Below are 17,984 nucleotides of genomic sequence, written 5' to 3'. Positions count from 1 at the left end.
CTCCCAGAGAGAAAGCAGAACCAGGCCCAGGCTAGAAATAAGGCACATTTTATTGGTGAGCTGCTCACCTGACCAGGAGGCACAGGGACTGGCGTTCCCTAAGCCAGGAGCCCCCCATTCCTAGTCAGGCTCCTCAGGAGGGGGTGGGGGCACTCTCTTCCAGGCCCCGCTCCCCGCAGGGCTGGTACGCAGCAGGGGCTGTGGGAGCCTCCAAGCACCCCAGGGAGGCAGGCCCAGACAAGGCAGAGGCAGCAGCCCAGCGGGTAGGAGGCTGCACATGGCACCTAACAGAAGGAAGCTGCTGCCCGGAGATGATCGTGCGATGGGCCCCAGGAGGTACCGCACACAAACGACAGTCCGCTGGGCGCAGGAGACGCCTGCGGCCCCAGGGCAGTTAACACTGGGTGCTGTCCCCCCACCCGCAGGGCACAGTCCCCACAGACAGCCCCGCCCAGCTACGTCTCCTGCTGGGGGTCACCCCCCGGGGCAGGCTCCAGCAGCAGCTGCCTGTCCCGCAAGGGGGCACGCCGGTGGGAGCTCAGCATCTTCTTGGTGGCAGTGACGAGGCGGGCGTAGTCCTGGGCCTCGGGGGCGTGGCCGGCGCTGCGGGGCGAGAGCAGAGGCAGCTGGTCCCTGCGGCGGGAGGAGCGGAAGAGCGGGGGCCGGCGCTGACTCTCCCCGTCCTGCAGCGACTCGGGCAGGCCCTTGCCCTTGCTCTCGGGCAGCAGCATGATGCTGAGCACGGAGAGGATGGCGAAGGAGGCAAAGACCACATGGTGCAGGAAGAAGCCCCGGTTGTTCTGGATGTCCATGATGGGCCCGGCCGCTTTGCCCACGAAGCTGGCAGCCATGATGAGGCCCAGCCCAGCGCCCCTGCAGGGGGGGGACACAGACCAGGCCCTCACCGAGGGACAGCGCCTCCTCCTGACCAGAGCACGGGGCTGCCACACCCCCAAGTTGGCGGTTGGGGGAGCTGGGGCTTTGCCCTGACTGGGCGGCTTGGAGGCAGCAGGTGCAGCCTGGGAGCTGGGCTGGGCCTGGCCGCTGCCCGGGCAAGCGGCCAAGCACCACGTGAAGCAGCCCCGAGGCCTGGCCGTGTCCTCCCAGCTGTGGGGCCTGGGCTGGCTGGGGCAGGAGGACACCAGGGTCATGCCCTATGGGACTCCGCCCTGGCATGCAGGCAGCGGTTTGGTTGACTTGGGGGCAGTACATCACAGGGAGAGCTGCAGGGGCAGCCCCCAGGCCGGGTCACTGGATCAGAGTGGGGGAAGCTGGCTCTATTCCCAAGGGGTCCCACTGGAATGGGTTCCCTAGGGAGGTGGTGGAATCTCCTTCCTTAGAGGTTTTTAAGGCCCGGCTTGACAAAGCCCTGGCTGGGATGATTTAGCTGGGATTGGTCCTGCTTTGAGCAGGGTGTTGGACTAGAGATCTCCTGAGGTCCCTTCCAACCCTGATATTCTAGGATTCTTGAGGCTCAAAACCCACCCCTCAGAGAACCTGCTACAGCCTCCCCCCAGGAAGCCAGTGCTGCCCCCTCCCCTTCCACCTTTCCGGGCCCTGCAGCATGCACTAGCCCATGGCTGCCGTGGGAGACGCGGGGCTGCAGTGCGGCCCATCTCCTACCTGACCACGGTGGGAAGGACCTCGCTGGCAAAGAAGATGCTGAGCATGGTGACAGCTTGCGAGTATGCGATGCCCAGGACAGAGAGGGTCAGGATGATCCAGTCCAGTAGATCTAGAGTACGGAGCGGAGTGAGCGCACGCCACAGTCCGGCTAACCGGGGCCTTGGGTGCAGGTGGGCTCCAGGGCCGGCTCCCCCATGGATTTACAACACAGGGTGTTTAAGCCCTGCCTGGTGAGTGGGGCAGGGAATATGCCCATGTGCCAGCCCAGGGAGACCACCAGCAGCCCACGCCTGGCGCCGCCAGCTGCTCCCTGGGCAGGACGGAGGGCTGAGCACACCTCAGAATGTCCCTCTCCAGTATCGGGGTGGGCAGAGCCACCAGCAGATTCCTTGGCTCTCTCCGCCCTGGGGGGAGTGACTCCATGGCTGAGGGGGGACAAGGCCGCAGCAGGAAGCCAGGTGGTTTGGAGTCCCAGGCTCACAGCACGACTTACCCACTGGCTGGGGTGGCTTGCCCTGCCCTGGGGGGTGGAGGGGGAGGGCAGCTACCTGGGGTACAGGGCTTGGGAGAGCAGCTGGGCATGAATGCTGTGACTTGTTCGCTGGTTCCCAGTTACCGGGAGACCCAGGGAGCTCACGCCCCCCTTCCCAAGGACCAGCGCCAGCGGAGGGGCGGCCAGCATGCAATGGGGCAGAACTGCTAGTCCCCACGGGCCAGGGCAGGGCGTGAAAGGGCCAGGCCAGGCCCCCTCCCCCTTACACTGCGTCAGGGCCAGCAGCAGCAGCGAGGCGATGCCAGTCAGGATGGTGCAGAGCAGCAGGATGGGGCGGCGCCCGAAGCGGTTGACGGTGACGCACAGGAAGAGGCAGGCCGCGGCCTCCAGCCCCGCCAGCAGGAAGTAGGAGAAGTAGAACCGGGGGAGGTAGGGAGCCAGGTTGCGGGTGAAGCAGTGCCGGATCCCGCTGCCGATGAACCTGCAGGAGGGCAGGGGGCGCTGTTCACGGGGAGGGCAGCCGAACCGCGACCTAGCTAGGGCACGCGACACGAGTTGGGAGGGTCTCAGCCTGGCCGCCGGGCGAGCTCGGTCCCCATCACTCACCGCCATGCAGCCTGCACAAGCAGCGAGCTCTGCTCAGACTCAGGGCAGCCGGATGGGGAGAGCAGGGGGAGGCACGGCACAGAACCATGCTGGGGGAGCTCAGGGCTGGGAGAGCAAGGAGAGTATGGGGGGTGCTGTGGATTGAGGGGCATCAGCAGAGCCGTGTGTACGGGGGAGCCCAGTGCTAGAAGAGCTGGGAGCAAGGTTGCCCTGGCACATGGGGAAGTGCCCAGGAGAGCCAAGGAGGCACAAGGCGGAGCAGGGAGACCCACGGTCCAGCCATTCCCGGCCCCCAGCACGTGGTGGGTCCTTACGCCGTGAAGCCGAGGATGAGGCTGTTTTTCCAGATGACTCGGGTGCTGAAGACCTCGCAGAGGGTGTGGTAGCGTGGCAGCGGGACCCCGTCAGACTCCAGCTCTGGGGGCACAAGAGCAGCACGGTCAGCGCAGGTCCGGGGCAGAGCCAGAGGGAGGGACGGAGCCTAGGAACAGCTGGGTCCAAGACCGTTAGTGTTTCAGCCAAGGCTGGGAGGTGGGGGGACAGGAAGGAGGAGCAGGTTCAGACTGGTGGGGTTGGGGGGAGTGCGCCACATGAGAACAGCACAGGACTCAGCCTGACTTTGACCCCAGGTCGGGCCCCATGGATGCGGCCGGGGCCCTCGGGCCCAGCTCTCACCTGCTAACAGGTGCTCCTGGCTGTAGAATTCGTCCTCCAGGCTCACGCCGTTGCCCTCAGCAAGGGCCCGCAGACCCTTCCTGCCCTTCTCCAGCTGCCGCGTGGCCAGCAGCCAGCGGGGCGACTCTGGGAACAGCGACGGGCAGCTGGAGGGAGAGCGTCACCAGGGTCACCACAGGCCCAACCTCAGCACGCAGCCGCACGGAACCTGCTCCCACGACGCTCCGCGCCCAGCCAGGCGGGGGCAGCCCTGCGGGGAGCCCCCCGGGCGAGGGACGGTGGCACCAAGCCAGGCCAGGCTCACTGTGACCCATCACAGCCATCTGCTCCGCACAGTCTGGGGTGCACTCAACCCAGGGACTGGACGGGGAACCCGCACTAGCAGCGCCCCCCAGCGCCTGCACCAGGCTCCTGCCTCCCCCCAACCCTGGGGCCAGCAGCACAGGGACCCACCCGCTGCTCCTGCCCCCCAACAGCCGCTCCCTGCCACGCTGCCACTTGAGGAAGTGACATTCTAGCCCTGTCCAGGGCTCCCACCCGCCCTGCAAGCCCCAGGTCTGATCAGGCCACAAAGCTCAGAACCAACCTGGCAAATAAATTAACCGTGTTTAATCTGCGTGGAGCAAATATTTACCCCCAGCCCCGTGGGCTCAAGGGCCCCTTCAGAGGCAGCTGGCGCCGCACTTGAGCTGAAGGGCCTGGGGAGCGTTTGACCCAGCCGCAGTCCCAAAGTCGCTGCCAGCCGGATTCACCATCGCTGGGATGTGTGAGGGGGGAGGAGGCGCTGCCCGTATTCCCAGTGGGTCGCTCGTGCCATGGAGCTGGGGGCTTGGGTCCCTGCCAGCACGTCAGCTCTGGCATAGGGGGCTGTATAGGTCAGGAAAGGGTTGGGCACGATGGGGCCCAGTGCCTCAGGGTGGGGCTCTCCCCCGAGCCACTCCAGCTCCCCGGCCATCTTCCCACAGGTGTCCAGCAAAGCCAGGCTGGCCCTGCCCCCCACACAGCACAGCCGGGCCTTACCCCCAGCAGGTGGCCAGCAAAGCCAGGCTGGCCCTGGCCCCCCCACAGCACAGCCGGGCCTTACCCCCAGCAGGTGGCCAGCAGAGCCAGCGTCAGCGTCACGGCACCCTGCAGCAGCCGCCACTGCCGACACAGCACCGCCAAGCCCGGCAGCAGCAGCTCCCCGGCAACCCAGAAGAACCCCGCAACCATGACGACCATCAGCCGGTGGGGAGGGTCGCACAGCTCCAGCCCTGGGGTGGGGAGAGAAAGGCTCTGCTCAGACCAGACCGGGGGTGTAAGATTCACCCTGAATCAGGCTGACACCCCGCAAGGCGAGCGCTGGGCAGGGACAGCGGGGCCGGCTTCGCTCCCAGCCTGGCCTGACTGATGAGGGGCGCCGGCTGGGAGGGGGGCTGCGGAGTCAGGCTCCCCCACAGCCCCCGGTCACCTCTTGAGAGCAACGCACAAGCAAGAGCCTCTTGGGGCTGCTGCCCGTCCCCCACTGCAGCCCTGGGTAAGGTGGGAGCAAATACAGCCCCGTGCGGCTCTGCTCGCAGGGGGGCCGACTCCCCAGGTGACCGTGCGCTCTCCCCACTCCCCGGGACTGCAGCAGATACCCCTAGCCTCCGGCTCCCCCCGGCAGCCACTCCCCGCCGAGCAGGAGACCGTTGGCCGGAGTCCCAGGGCCACACTGGTGTTTCAGAGGGACCTAGCTGGGCATCACGCACTCCAGAGCGGCGGCCCTGTGAGCCAGCCAGGGGGCCATACAGCCCAGGGACACATCACCCATCTGCCCTAGGGCTCCAGGCAGGACAATTTCCCAGCCTGCCCTGAAACCCCGCTGCTGGTCAGCTGGAGAAGGACAATGCCCACCACATGGAGGGAGCCCAGCTGGGCTCTCCACTCCCTGGCCTGGGGGGGGGGGGGGAAGAGAGGGAGAGGGAGCGGGAGCTGCAGAGGTAATTACTTAGACTGTCAGCTCTCAGGGTCAGGGACAGTCCGTCTGGTCTGTGTTCGTACAGCACCTAGCACCAGGGGGTGCCAGTCCATGTCTGGGGCCCCGGTAATACAAAGAACGGATACTATAAAAGCCAGGGCAAGGGGCCACATGCACAGGTCCATGGAGCTCCGCGGGATGCCCTCTCCTGGAGCAGGGAAGGGGCATGTCCGGTGGCGGACCAAGCGGACTCACGTGCGACGTAGAGGGAGAGGAAGGTGCCAGCCAGCGCAGCACCGAGGAGGAGCCGCAGCGACAGCAGCATCATGTAATTCAGCGCCAGCGCCACACCGATGCCCAGGGGAACCGCCAGCACCAGGGAGAACACGAAGGTGGCACGCCGGCCAAACCTAGAGGTGAGAGCCAATGGGCCGTGAGCTAGGCAGGGGGAGAGACACAGAACAGCCCCGCCCCGCTGGGCACATTCAGGGCTGGCCACAAACCCAAGGGGCAGGGCTGGTTATGGACAATGCTGCATCTGGCCGGGTGAGAGGGTCTGATCAGGGGCCCCTTGTGGCTGGTGCTTTACCTGTCGCAGGCCAAGCCGAGCGCAATGCAGCCGCTGAGCCAGCCCAGCAGGTAGGTGGTCTGTTCGAGTGGCACCTTCCAGCGATCCGAGCACACCAGGTCCCACTGCCAGAGGAAGGACGAGTGAGCCATGAAGTCCTTGATGCTGCCCTGAAGGGGCCTAACACAAGGGTGAGCTGAGCAGACATGGTACCGTCCCAGCGTTCCAGGGCACTCAGGGGACATCCCACCCCATCCCCCACTGCAATGCAGCCCCCTCTGGGCTGGACCCCTGCAGCTGTTCAGCAGGCGCGCTGTTCGGAGGTTTCGGGCAGGAAGGCCCAGGTGAAACCACAGGGGGAGGTTAGAGAAGCAGGATGAGGAATTCAGCCAGGCCACTGACGCGAACACCCTGACTCCTGCAAAACAAACCTGGACCTTCCTTTGTCCCATCCAGAGGGTAGGACCCTTCAGCAGCACGTCACAGCCTAGTACATCCCCTCCAGCATCCCAGAGCCACTTCCTGCATCGCCCTGAGGTTTCCCATCCAGCCATTGATCAGGTCTGACCATGATTAGCTAGCCAGGCTCTCTGCCCAAGGCGGTAGAGCAGAGGCAGGACAAGGCATAAATGGAAGGTGATCTCCACTCCGCCCGCCATGCAAATCCATCACTAACAAACAGGGACCCACCAAGGGAACCAGCTGCACCCTAAAAACATGCACCCCCGGGGGTCAGTACAACTGGCATCTCCTCACCCCTACCCCCCCGCTGCCCAGGGATGGCAGGAAACACCCTGGAAAACTCTGTCTCTGCCAGCAAGTGCAGAGGAAGCAGCAAAGAGGGACAGGAAGTCACTGCCCGAGACATGCGACTCTCACCCCGTCCCCAAGGCACTGCTGGAGAAGCAGAGCCCGGCCAGGGGGATAGAGCGCCCCCACCAAGCACAGGAAGGCAGGGAGCTCTCACCCAGGGCTCTGCCCATCCACCCGCTCCAAGGCTCAATCTCCTTCCCCTGCACACAGTCCCCGAGAGCACGGACCCAAACGGCACATCCGGCCTGGGCAGCAGCAGAATCCAGATCAATCTGCCCCCTGCCCCACCCACAGGCCTCCCAGTGCTGGGACCACCCTCCCAGGGGGAGCGCTAATGAAGGTGCCCAGGGAGTTGGTGTCAGCAGTGGGATTCAGACTCCGCAGCCCCTGCTCCCACAGCACGGGCAGGGAGGTGCGGCCTTTTCAAGTCAGGGCACTTTCTCGAACGTCGACACCAGGAGCATGTCACCATGGCCTGGCTAGGCAGGCAGGGCTCTTCTCCCGCCCTGTAACTGTCCTCCCAACCCAACATTTTGCAACAAAACCGCAGCTAGGTTTGCGGATTGTGCAAACGCACAAGGAGACGGCAGTTGGGCAACTCTGCTGGGGCCAGGGCCAGCGGGGCCATCACTGGAGGCATCTTCAGTGCCGGTCCCCGGGCAGACCCACATTTAGCACCAGGGGTTCATGCCTGATCAGGGCTCCTAGGGAAAAAGCCAAGGCTGCTAGTGCCTGTTACAGGTACACAAGGTGCGTGCAGGGCCAACCCTAGGATTACCACCAGCCCGGGACCTTCATCCAGACACCAGGCAGGACCCCTGCAGCCAGCACGGCTAGGACGGGCCGGGCAGACTGGAAACTAGAGCAGTCCGTAGCGCACAGCTCTGCCAAGAGGCGGGCAGATGAAAGCAGCATGCAGGCTGGAAGTGCCCAGGTGCCTGTGACGCAGCGTTTGCAGCCCGTCCCGCCCTTCCCAGCCACCCTCGGGGAAGCAGCAGGTGCATCTACGTCCAGGAGCATCCGTCTGGGGGTCTGCAACAGAGCATGCCAGGGCCAGTGCCTTGCTGGGGTCACAGTGCCCAGCGAGCCCAGCTCAGCGTCCCCACCCCACCCCACGCATGGGCACCTGGGCAGCACTACCCTGACAGGGGCACAGAGACATGGGGTGCCACACAGCAGGGAGCTCGCCCCCCCCAAAGCCGGCTCAACCCCCTGGACAGCCCCCCAAAGCCAGTTGCACCGGTACAATCCCCCCCTGCTCACCCGCCCCAGGACAGCCCTCCAGCGGCTCGCCCCCCCAGGGAGAGCCCCCCAAACCCAGCTGCCCCGGTACAGTCCCCCCTGCTCACCCCCCCCGGGACAGCCCCCCAAGCCGGCCCGCACCTGGGTGACGAGGCTGGAGCGCAGCCCGGCCGCGGGCAGCTCGTAGTCCCAGCCGCGGGTGCAGGGCCCGGTGCGGTTGGGCCCCGCGGCGCCGGGCAGGTACCGGTACAGGAGGCAGCGGCTCCAGCCCGCGGGGCCCCGCGGCACCGAGGCGTTGAGCAGCGCCCGGCCCGACAGGTTGCGCAGCGCGGGCGGCAGCAGCGCGGGGTCCGGGCGGCAGCGGTGGGCGGGCGGCGCCGCCAGCAGCAGCCCCGCGAAGAAGCCCAGCGCCAGCGCCGCGTTGGGGGCCCAGGTGGCGGCCGCCAGGAGCCGGGCGCGGCGCCCGAAGCCGCCCGCGGGCCGCAGCAGCCGCGCGTCGAACTCCATGGGCCGGGCGGGCCGGGCAGCGCCGCGCCGCGCCGGGACACCGGGGCTGGCTCCGCCCCGGGGCGGGACAGGACCAGCCCCCGCCCCCCGCCGGGCCAACCCCCCTGCCCTCCCCCCACCCGGACTAACCCCCCTCCTCCCGCGGGGCCGCCCCCCAACTCCCACCCCCGGGGCTGGGCGCTCCCCGAGCCCCGCCGCCCAGCCAGGTGCACCCAGAGACTCAGAAGATCGGGGTTGGAAGAGACCTCGGGAGGTATCTAGTCCCACCCCCTGCTCTGAAATGGGGCAAGGCCCCCCCAGCTCAGGGCTGTGCCCAGACCGCCCTGCGGGTGGCAGAGCGCAGGTGGCACTGAAATGGGGGGGCGGCTGGGAGCGGGTGTGGTCAGGGCTGAGCCCAGATGAGGAAGGGGAAACTCCCTGGCTTGGTGCTGATAATCCGCTGATAGGGAAGAAGCCGCATAAAGGGCCGCGCCTGTGTCCAGCCCTCCGCAAACACCAACCCTGATAAGGCCCCGGGGGAGGGGACTGAGGTGGCCCAGGCCTGGCCCAGCCCCAGCCAGCCTGCGGGAGGAGGAGCTTGTGGAGTGAACCAAATTCTTGTGACCTGGAGGTGTCCCGGGGGGGGGGTGGTGGTAATTCCCCTGCACCCCCCACTCTGGCTGCCCCCCCCCCTCGGCCACAGCTTGATAAGCAGAGGGGGATGCTAGGGCAAGCAGGGTGCCGGGGCCAGATCTCTCCCCTCCATCCACCGGGGCCCAGCCCCTCTCTCTATTAACCCAGGGAGCAAATAGAGAGTCGGGCTCCCAACCCGCTGGGCCACAGCCCATGCACATCAGAACTGGCGGGGCCCCGTGGAGGCCAGTCATGCCCCATGGCAGCGCCACTGAGGTGACGCGAACCAGCCCCTCCCAGCGCTCCTGCCTCCTCTGCCGACAGCCTCTGGGACGTGTCTCAGCCAGGCCCAGCTCCACGCGCGATTCCGGTGCCTACTTCCCATTGATTTCCACGGCAGCTCAGCCTCCCTCCCTTTGAGGATCTGCCCCCTAGTGATTCATGTGAGTTGTATTATTTCGCTTAGAGTCTTCTCAGAGTTACCTTGTGCTCTTCCCCCACCCCCCCATTCTGTCTGGCTCCAGCTGTTGTCTGACACTTAGCTTGTAAACTCCTTGGGGCAGGCCTGTCTTTCTGTACAGCACCTAGCGCCATGGGGCTGAGACCGCTAATGAATCTCAGTGGTGCCCCTCATGGCTGGAAGGGGACTGGCTAGCGCCCTCCGAGCATTGTTCTGCTTTATTCCCTGGCCTGGGCTCTATGAAGCCCAGCATTAACACGCCTGGCCGGGGCGCCCCTTCGTGCGCTGCCTCATCTGTGCAGCTGGGAACACTGCGAGATGTGTCTGACAACGTCTAGGGAGCCCTGCTGAAATGGGGTCTCCATTGTACCAGGCACAGCACAATGGATACTCCCCCCTCTACAGAGCTGGCCATCTAACTAGGCTTCCTCGGGGAGCTTGCTTGGTACTCTGGTTAGCTGGGCTGCCTTCACAGCAACATACGTTGGTAGGAACAGGACCTACCGAAAGGGACTGGTTGGGCCAGCTTGGGCATTGCCCACTGGCAGTGATGTGCCGAATCTGCTGGCACCTTCTGAGAACAATTGTGGCCCTGAATTCCTGGGCTACAAACAGGCTTTGGACATGTGGCACCAGGGAAGAGCTTTAAGGCGGGTGCATCCGAGAGCCCAGGATCAGCGCAGTGCTGCTGACGAGGTCTTGCCGCTCCAGGAAGGGCCGTGAGCGCTCATGGATGAGGAAGGAAAAGCCCAGGGGGCCCTTGTGTGTGGTTCCTTTGGGCAGAGGGCAGCCCTGGGCCGGGCACCCACCTTTGCTGTCCCGGGGAGAAGCTCTGTGCTAAGTGAAAGTCTGCAGGCTGGACAGCTGAATTCCTCCTTTCACAGCCTGTGAAGCGTTCTGTTCACAGGTGGGTGTGTGGGGTGCCCAAGCCCCACGTTGCAGAGGCTGGGTCAATCAGCATCCACAGGCTTCAGCCTAAGGCGGGGCTCTGGGGACAATGAATTGGGTGCTACAGGTAGATTGATTCTGAGAGGTTTAAATAGACCCAAGGGGACTTTGCAATAAAAATGCCGACTGGCACCATTCACTGGGACTAATATTTACATCCACTCTGCCCTTCCCTTCCCATTCTGCCTTATCTTCTCCCTGCTGTTTGCCTTTCCTCCGAGCTCCTTCCCATGACGCTGTTTGTCCTCCCACAATGCAATGCAAGTCTACTTGGTTCAGTGAAAGGTTCTCTCCCCCCCAGAGCTGGTGGGGGCTGGGAGCATGATAGAGGGGAAAGGCTTGGTCATGATTATGCACCCTGCCAGCCTCTCTTGCAGTGGCACTAAAATACCAGGAGAGTGGCACGTAGTCATCTCTCCTGGGATGATACTGCGGCCCTGCACAGAGCAGTAAAAAGCCTTTCACAGACGCACACGCTTTAATGAAAACCTTTACTGCTAACTAGACTGAGTTAGGACTGGCCCAAGAACAGGAAAGCCAGGCAGCTCTTGGGGGTGGGGAGCTGTAACCCTGGCTACATTTGAAGGCTGGGGGAAAACACAAATATACGTTATGGAGCATTTGAATCTAGTAATTGCCAAGGGGTTTCATGCTCTAAGACAGTGATTCTCAAACTACTGTCCTGGTGACCCCTTTCACATTGCGAGCCTCTGAGTGCCACCCCCCTGATAAATTCAAAACACTTGTTTATTTAACACCATTATCAATGCTGGAGGCAAAGTGGGGTTTGAGATGGAGGCTGACAGCTCGCGACCCTGAGGGGTCCCACCCCCAGTTTGAGAACCCCTGCGCTGAGATGTCTCAGGAGCAGGGGAGGTGAAGGATTCCCCTTTGCATTGCCAGGATTAGAAAAGGGCACTGGTAACAAAAGGCTTCCACAGACATCCAGGTTGTGAAATCTCAACATTCTGTATCCATTAAAAAAGCTGCAGGAAATGGGATTATGGTCCAGGTGGGCTGGGGCGCGTCTCTTACTGCAGCGGCTCCATCCCACTGCACAGAACACTTGGGAAGGCTCTACCTAGTTCTTCAAGGCTTTGTCCGCGGGGATGGTCCATAAGTGACGTGTACGAGTCACATACAGACCATAAGTGGGATCCACATGGACAAAACATTTTAAAGCACCACCGTTCCCATAAGGTAAGAAACCTTCTGTTTCTGGCTCCCCGCCCCCTCAAGATCCATAGCTACAGACTGGGGGAGATTTAGAAATTCATAGTGTCCATGTCCAGCAAGACGCGTGGCCTGGTAACATGCTTCCAGCTGGGTACCGTGTTGTAGAGCAGGAGGTTCAGGGGGCTCGTGTGGAGCACTGGTGACACCTAGTGGCCTAGTGAGGTCAGCTGGAACTGTGCAACACTGACTCGGTGTGTGGTTCAATTGTGTGTGTCCAGCAATCACCAACTGTTTCAGCTGCAGCTTCTTGAAGAGGTGGCTGCGCTCAAGGAACTCCAATAGGACACTGCACCAGCAGGAGGGACCACATGGGTCTTAATCCCAGGCTTGGTTTCTTTCCCTGTAGTGGGTTGACTGCATAGAAGACCTTTGAAAACCTGTTTTGGGCAGGGGAGGAAGAGGCAGAGCTGCTGATCAGGACAGCAGGGACTAAGCTAGCTCCTTTTAGACGTCTGATCAGAATCGTCACTACGGGCCAGATTCAGCGCTGGCCTAAACTGGTGCAACTCCACTGAGTGGGGCTGCTTTTGGCCCTGTGTTTATAGAGACTGTAGTTGGGGGGTTATCTGAGGAGATACAGGCTGTAGGTACAGTCATCCAGCACACTCTTGTGATGGCCCTGGACTTTCCCCCAGGCAAGTTCCCTGTGGAGGGATGATTGTTTGTATTCCAGTTGTACCCAGAGGACCTATTGTGCGGGGAGCTGTACAAACAGATGGTGTCCCTGCCCCAGACACTAAATGGTTGCCAGGAGCTGAAGCCACTGGGTACTCCTGGAACAGTCAAGCGGAAGGGGTGTGGAACAGTAACAGAAAACCCGGCCTCGGGAAGATGAACTGGCAGAAATTCACAAACAAGCCTTCCTTTTTTTTTTTTAATTTATTTACGAACATTATCTTTGAGGGACAACAGCATCTCTCTGGCGCTCATCTCTGTACATGCAACTGTAGAAAATAACATTTGTATTCACTTTGTCTCTGTCTGCAGGAAGTTGTACAGCGAAAGGACAGCAGTGTCACGGCAGAGCGGTGGCATCGGCAGCACCAGCACTGCCAAACAATATGTACACAAACTACATTGTAAAAAAAAATTACATTGTTACATTACGGACAACGCAATCTTGCCGCTGTTTTACCCCACATACTACGCAAGTTGGACTAGTACAAATAGAAGGGTGTGAATTGACCTGTGAGATATTTACATTTATATACAGTCTCATAGAAGCATTACAAGGAGGGAAATTTACACGGTTGAGACTTGAATCCACGGAGCACAGGTGTCAAAGATAATACAATGCTTTTGCTACTGTTGCTTTAAATTGATGATTAAAGGTCTCTCCATGCTTATACAGATTAACTGATGGTTATTTAACAAAAGAAAGAACTGGGCTTGAAATTAATAAAAAAAGAAGTGTTATTTGTGGCCATATTCCTGTGTTCTAGAGAAAGAAAAACATTCCTGTACCCTCCCCACAGAGCAGGAGAATTGTCTGGCCAGCAATTCCCCTCCACTTGCTTGGAAAGCGTCTGCTGCAATTTAGCTGGCAATACCAGTGGAGAAAACCAGCCACTGCATCAGGCAAAGCCTAGCCCTGACAGGAAGAGAGAAGCAGCAGACGGGCTCAAACACTGGAAACAAAGGACTCGATGTTTAAATAAAAAACACGTTCGAATACATCCAGGGGTGCTACAAATCCTGACCCTCTGTAGGCCATCGATACATTCCCCAGCACAGAGCAGCTCCTCCTGCATTGTACCAGTCACCGGGAATACCCCCCCGACAGGTTTGTACGCAGCACAGGCAGAGAGAAAGCTCCCGTTGACACACCACAGCAGCCGGGTGAGATGGCTCTGAGCACCCACGCTGTACACGGCCGGGAACAGCCTGCCCATGTCACCGTACAGCCTTAGGAAGGGAGCTAGGGATTTTATTTCTTAAGTCACCAACTCAATGTAGTCAGAAGAAACTAGTTGCTGTGATAGATCACTCGCCTCATTAGCTTTGCATGCAATAAGCCTCACTCCTCACTGGGGTAAGCCTAGAGAAGCCAGTGCGGTTACACCAGCCAAGAATCTGGCCCTGTAAGTCTTTCTAACTCTCCAAAACAATCCCAGCGTGTGATGTGATTTGGAATCCCAACCCCCAACAGGCCGAGGGTGCTAATTCAACAAGTTAGTGGGGAAAATCACCTTACAGGAATGTGCTTCAACTGGCTTTTCTGAAGCAGCCTGGAGGAAAGCGGTGATCCAGCAGGCCGCAAGGCTGTGTGGTTCCCAGCTCAAGTAATCAGGTCACTCCAGAACAGCAGCTGTTTAAAAAGCCAGTGGGTGACAGAGTGAGAATTTGAATGGAGAATGCTGAGCAAGGGGAAATGCCCCATTTGGCAGCTTCTCTGACTCCCTAAGTGCCAGAACTGCTGCTCCTCCTCCACTGGGATCAAGCACGGCTTTGGCTTCTCCACTAGCTAAACGTGAGACTGATTCCACTCCGGACTTCCCCCTGCTCCAGCCCTGTCTCTTCCCCCTCCTGCTGCTCTCGGCCCTACCCTGCTGTGTTACCTGGGTGAGCAGCCCAGGTCCCAACGCACCGGGCGAGCATTGGCTTCCGACTCCACAGCTTTGCCATCTAGGCTGCTCACCCCAAAGTGCACAGTAGGGGAAAGGACAGGGGAGCGGAGCGGCAAGGTGAAGCCAAGACTGGAGGCAGCCCTCACATTGAATTACTCAGAGCTCCTCCCCTGCTCCCACAGCAGCTCAGGCACCAGGAGAGAGGGGAAGCTGAACAGGAATTTAAATGGTGTCTGAATTGGACTTTACCTAGCACATGCACCTGGCAACATTTAAAAACCGCCTTGAAGTAACCAAGTGACAGGCCGCCAGGTGCATGGGTGTCTGTCCAGGACCCCCCGTCAGGGCACGAGGTGCAGCACACTCAGGGTACCTGTATTTTGACACCCCAGCCCCCCCGCTGTGCTAGTGCCCATGTTTCCTGTTCATTTCACGCAGGACTGTGTGAGCCAGTGTGTTTTAGCAGTATCCTGCCTGGGTCACTTTCACACTGCAGACAGAAAGAGTCCAGTTGTTGCAGTTGCAAAGGGAGCAGGGCTGGCTGGCTGGCTGACATGCCCAGACAGGATGGAGTGAGCTGGCCCATGGGTGTGAGCAAGGACCAGAGGGCATGGAAGAGGCACTTTGCATCTGCCTCCAGCCATGTCCTGTATGTCTGTGCTCGGGTACAAACATTGCCAGCTGCATTAAGTCCAGTTTCCATTATGACTTCACTGACAGCCACACATTCAACAAATACCATCCTCTCTGGAACCAGCCGTGGTGCCACCACCCAGCATCCCAGCTGAAGTTACAATTTCACTCGGCTCCCTACTGACCGGGGCTGTCCAAACCAGACAATGCAGTGCGCACCCCAGCTGAGCTGGAGCCAGAGGACAATCTTTCCTTAAATACACAACCAGAACCCCCGCACGCCCCAGAGGGCTTAATTCTGAGCAATCTCCCCCCAGCCTTTCCAGGGACAACCCCTCCTCGCTGTGGCTGGCTGAGTGGTACCAAAGGAGGTTTCTGGAATGCCTCCTGCCAGGCTCTGGCTCCTCAAGGAAGAGCTTTTGCTCTCTCAAGACCAGAGACAGACAGCTGGCTTCTGCGCGGGTGCAACATCCCAAACCCCAGGAACAAGCCGCAGAACAGGATGGGCTGGAATCTGCGCTCCCAGGGCCGTGGTGAAGGTGGCCTCCAGACAGGCGGTGGGACACAGGGGTATGTCCCTTCTCTCCCCCCACCTGATCAGCTAGTCTGCATCAAGCACACTTTAGTCCTGACTAACCCAGAACAGCGGCTCATTCCGACTGCCACGTGACCAATGGCCAAATCCGTCTCTCTCAGAAGTGCCCTGAAGCCCTGCCTGCCAACACCCTAAGAAAACGCTCAAGAAGGACGTGTGCATCGCCCTGCACAGTACGTCCCCTGCTGACCACATCTAACTGAATCCTCAGAGCAAGGGCTACCGGATCCACACAGCACCCCTGGACGATTGGACACTGCTGCAGCGCTGGGCCAATGGAACTGGAGTCAATCACAGCTAGGCCCCAGCATGCGTATTAATGCCTCAGACACCTGCCAGGGTATTCAGCACACCCTGAAAACCGAGGCCGAAAGGATCCCACAAGCGAAGTGGTGCTGGGTGCCCAATGGCTGCAGCCTTGCAGGGGCCCCAGAGCATCTTTCGGCCCCAGCTCACCCTCACGGTTACCTTCCCAGCTGTGGTGGTTTATTTCCATACATGACTTATAGAGCAACTGGCTTCTTTATCCAGAAGTCACAATACTAACAGCGCACTAGAATGGCTGGTCACCATGAAGAAATGGCTCCAAGCGCCACCTGACTGCCAGGCTGTCTCGCCTTCCCTAGGCCATGTGGCTCTGAATCACTGGCTCCTCAGATGACAGCAGCTCAGGTTGAGGAAATGGGTAAATTTTCTCTCTCTCAGCCCAAATATGCAAGTAACATCTTCTAAATTCCTCTAGGACCCAAGCTAGCATGTGTCAGAATGGGATCCCCCCTTCTTCCTCCCCTGTCCCCGCCCCCCAAGTAATCCTCGTTAAATCTGACGCACAGCTTCCGAATCTGTGCAGGTGGTCTCATACTCCACTGAACTCAAAAGGGCAGAGGGAAAAGGAAAAAACTAGACTGTGTTAAAAGAAGAGGTCAACGCTTGGAGATCTCCACAACACGGATTGCAGACTGAGTGAGTTTGCAAGGCCTGAATCTCAGGAGACAGGTTTGAAATACTGAACACTGCACACCATTTTGGCCCTTATTTTTTTCCTTGAGAGGGAAAGTGCTGCCTAGGGTGAACTATACATACAAAGATAATTTTAATTAATTTATTTATTTCTTTACACATAACTGAAAGTGATGTTACAGTACATAAGTTATTTACAACTGTGCAGTAATGTGTTGCAAAATAAATTATCTAGAAGGCAGCAAAAGTACATTGTTAATGTATATAAAAACTGTACAGCATTTATGGGATACAATTTTCTTTATATGAGTATTGGCTCTGTAGTGTTTTCAAGTTATGTTCTCAGAAAGAGAAACGAAATGCCCAAGATTACAGGAAAAAAATATATATAAACCACATGGATTTTACTCCATTAAAAACATGATCGGCAAAGTCCTTGCTCTCCGTCACCCTTTTCGCGGTAGACACTCACCGTACTAGTCACGTGCGCATAACGTGCCAGGGGCCTCCTCACTCATCCAAGCGTGGTGACGAGCAGCTACTTTGTGACGACTCGGAAGGCGTCCGGGGTCCGGAGCTGCAGCCGTTTGCACCTCCAGAACCGCAGCTGGGAAAGCAGGATGCTTCCTTTTAGTTTTGCTTTTAATTTGTGCCGTAACCAGGATGGAACGAGAAATATAAAAAACCCACCGTCTCCTCTGCAGCTTCTCCGAGAGGAGATCTGCGGACAAATGGAAAACAAAGAGCTTGAAATCGCCATGTTCACACGTCCATGAACTGCATGAGTGCTGGCCCCGTTCAGCAGCTTCTGCAATACACGTGTCCTTGAACCTTTTCTCCTCCCTGCCTCCGTCAGTCTCTCTCCCCCTTGTCCGTTCAGACGCTCACGGCTGTGTGCAGGCTGGCTGCCCTCTGCTGCAGCAACCGGTTTGAAAGGAGATGCGTTCCCCCACTCCCGCTGCCTGGCGTAGCTGTGATCAGTCCAGAAGCGAGGGAGACGTCGTGAAGAAAGTGCAATTATTTTTCTTACTGTTTTGTTTTCTGCCGATAGATGCTTCCTCCTCCTCTGACCAGGGATTCATCAGCAAGTGGTAAGGATGAACGTGAGCTCGAGCATCCGTCCTCGGAGGGCTCCCGCCCTTGCCAGTTTTCAGGGAGAATGTCTCCTGGTTTTGTATTGTCATGCCGGCAAGAGCACAAAGTCATCGTTGACGTCAACCATCGGCACATAGAACGAGGGAACCTCGTTCACGCAGAGGGATTTATGGCCCGCTGGATCCAGCTCCTGAACCTTCAGCTGCCACTCCATTCGCTGCACCGCGTTCAAGGCAGCGGCTTCATGCTGCTGTCGCATTAGCAGGCACGTCTGCACCAGAGCCGAACGCCCAGCAGAGACGGGGGTTCATGGGAGAGAAGAGACAAGACAACAATCACTTGACTGTACTGAACAGCTGCCCTCTGGTGGCAAGGCAATGGAGCTGGACAGACATTCCCAGCCAGGGAC

The 17,984-nt window shown here is 59.6% G+C and overlaps 2 protein-coding genes across 7 annotated transcripts in view; both read right to left on the bottom strand.

Moving 5' to 3' along the window:
• Window positions 1–32: 32 nt before the first annotated feature.
• Window positions 33–8,488, bottom strand: SLC22A31 (solute carrier family 22 member 31). The gene is made up of 9 exons (XM_054049272.1): window positions 8,104–8,488; window positions 5,929–6,032; window positions 5,595–5,749; window positions 4,485–4,653; window positions 3,401–3,546; window positions 3,040–3,142; window positions 2,386–2,600; window positions 1,624–1,735; window positions 33–873 (listed from the first exon to the last, which is right to left on the bottom strand). The coding sequence occupies exons 1-9, from the start codon at window positions 8,467–8,469 to the stop codon at window positions 456–458; spliced, it is 1,788 nt and encodes a 595-aa protein (XP_053905247.1). The 5' UTR covers window positions 8,470–8,488; the 3' UTR covers window positions 33–455.
• Window positions 8,489–12,658: 4,170 nt separating this feature from the next.
• The window catches only part of ANKRD11 (ankyrin repeat domain containing 11), a 218,501-nt gene continuing 213,175 nt past the window's right edge, over window positions 12,659–17,984 (bottom strand). For all 6 annotated transcript variants that reach the window (XM_054049315.1, XM_054049317.1, XM_054049318.1 and 3 more), the window contains one exon: window positions 12,659–17,846. In XM_054049315.1, coding sequence (XP_053905290.1) covers window positions 17,661–17,846 — 186 coding nt within the window. In that variant the 3' untranslated portion in view covers window positions 12,659–17,660. The remainder of the gene's footprint in view (window positions 17,847–17,984) is intronic.

The sequence above is a fragment of the Malaclemys terrapin genome, chromosome 14, assembly GCF_027887155.1.
Source record: "Malaclemys terrapin pileata isolate rMalTer1 chromosome 14, rMalTer1.hap1, whole genome shotgun sequence".
Lineage (NCBI taxonomy): Eukaryota > Metazoa > Chordata > Testudines > Emydidae > Malaclemys > Malaclemys terrapin.
This window is presented reverse-complemented; position numbering and strand designations above follow the sequence as displayed.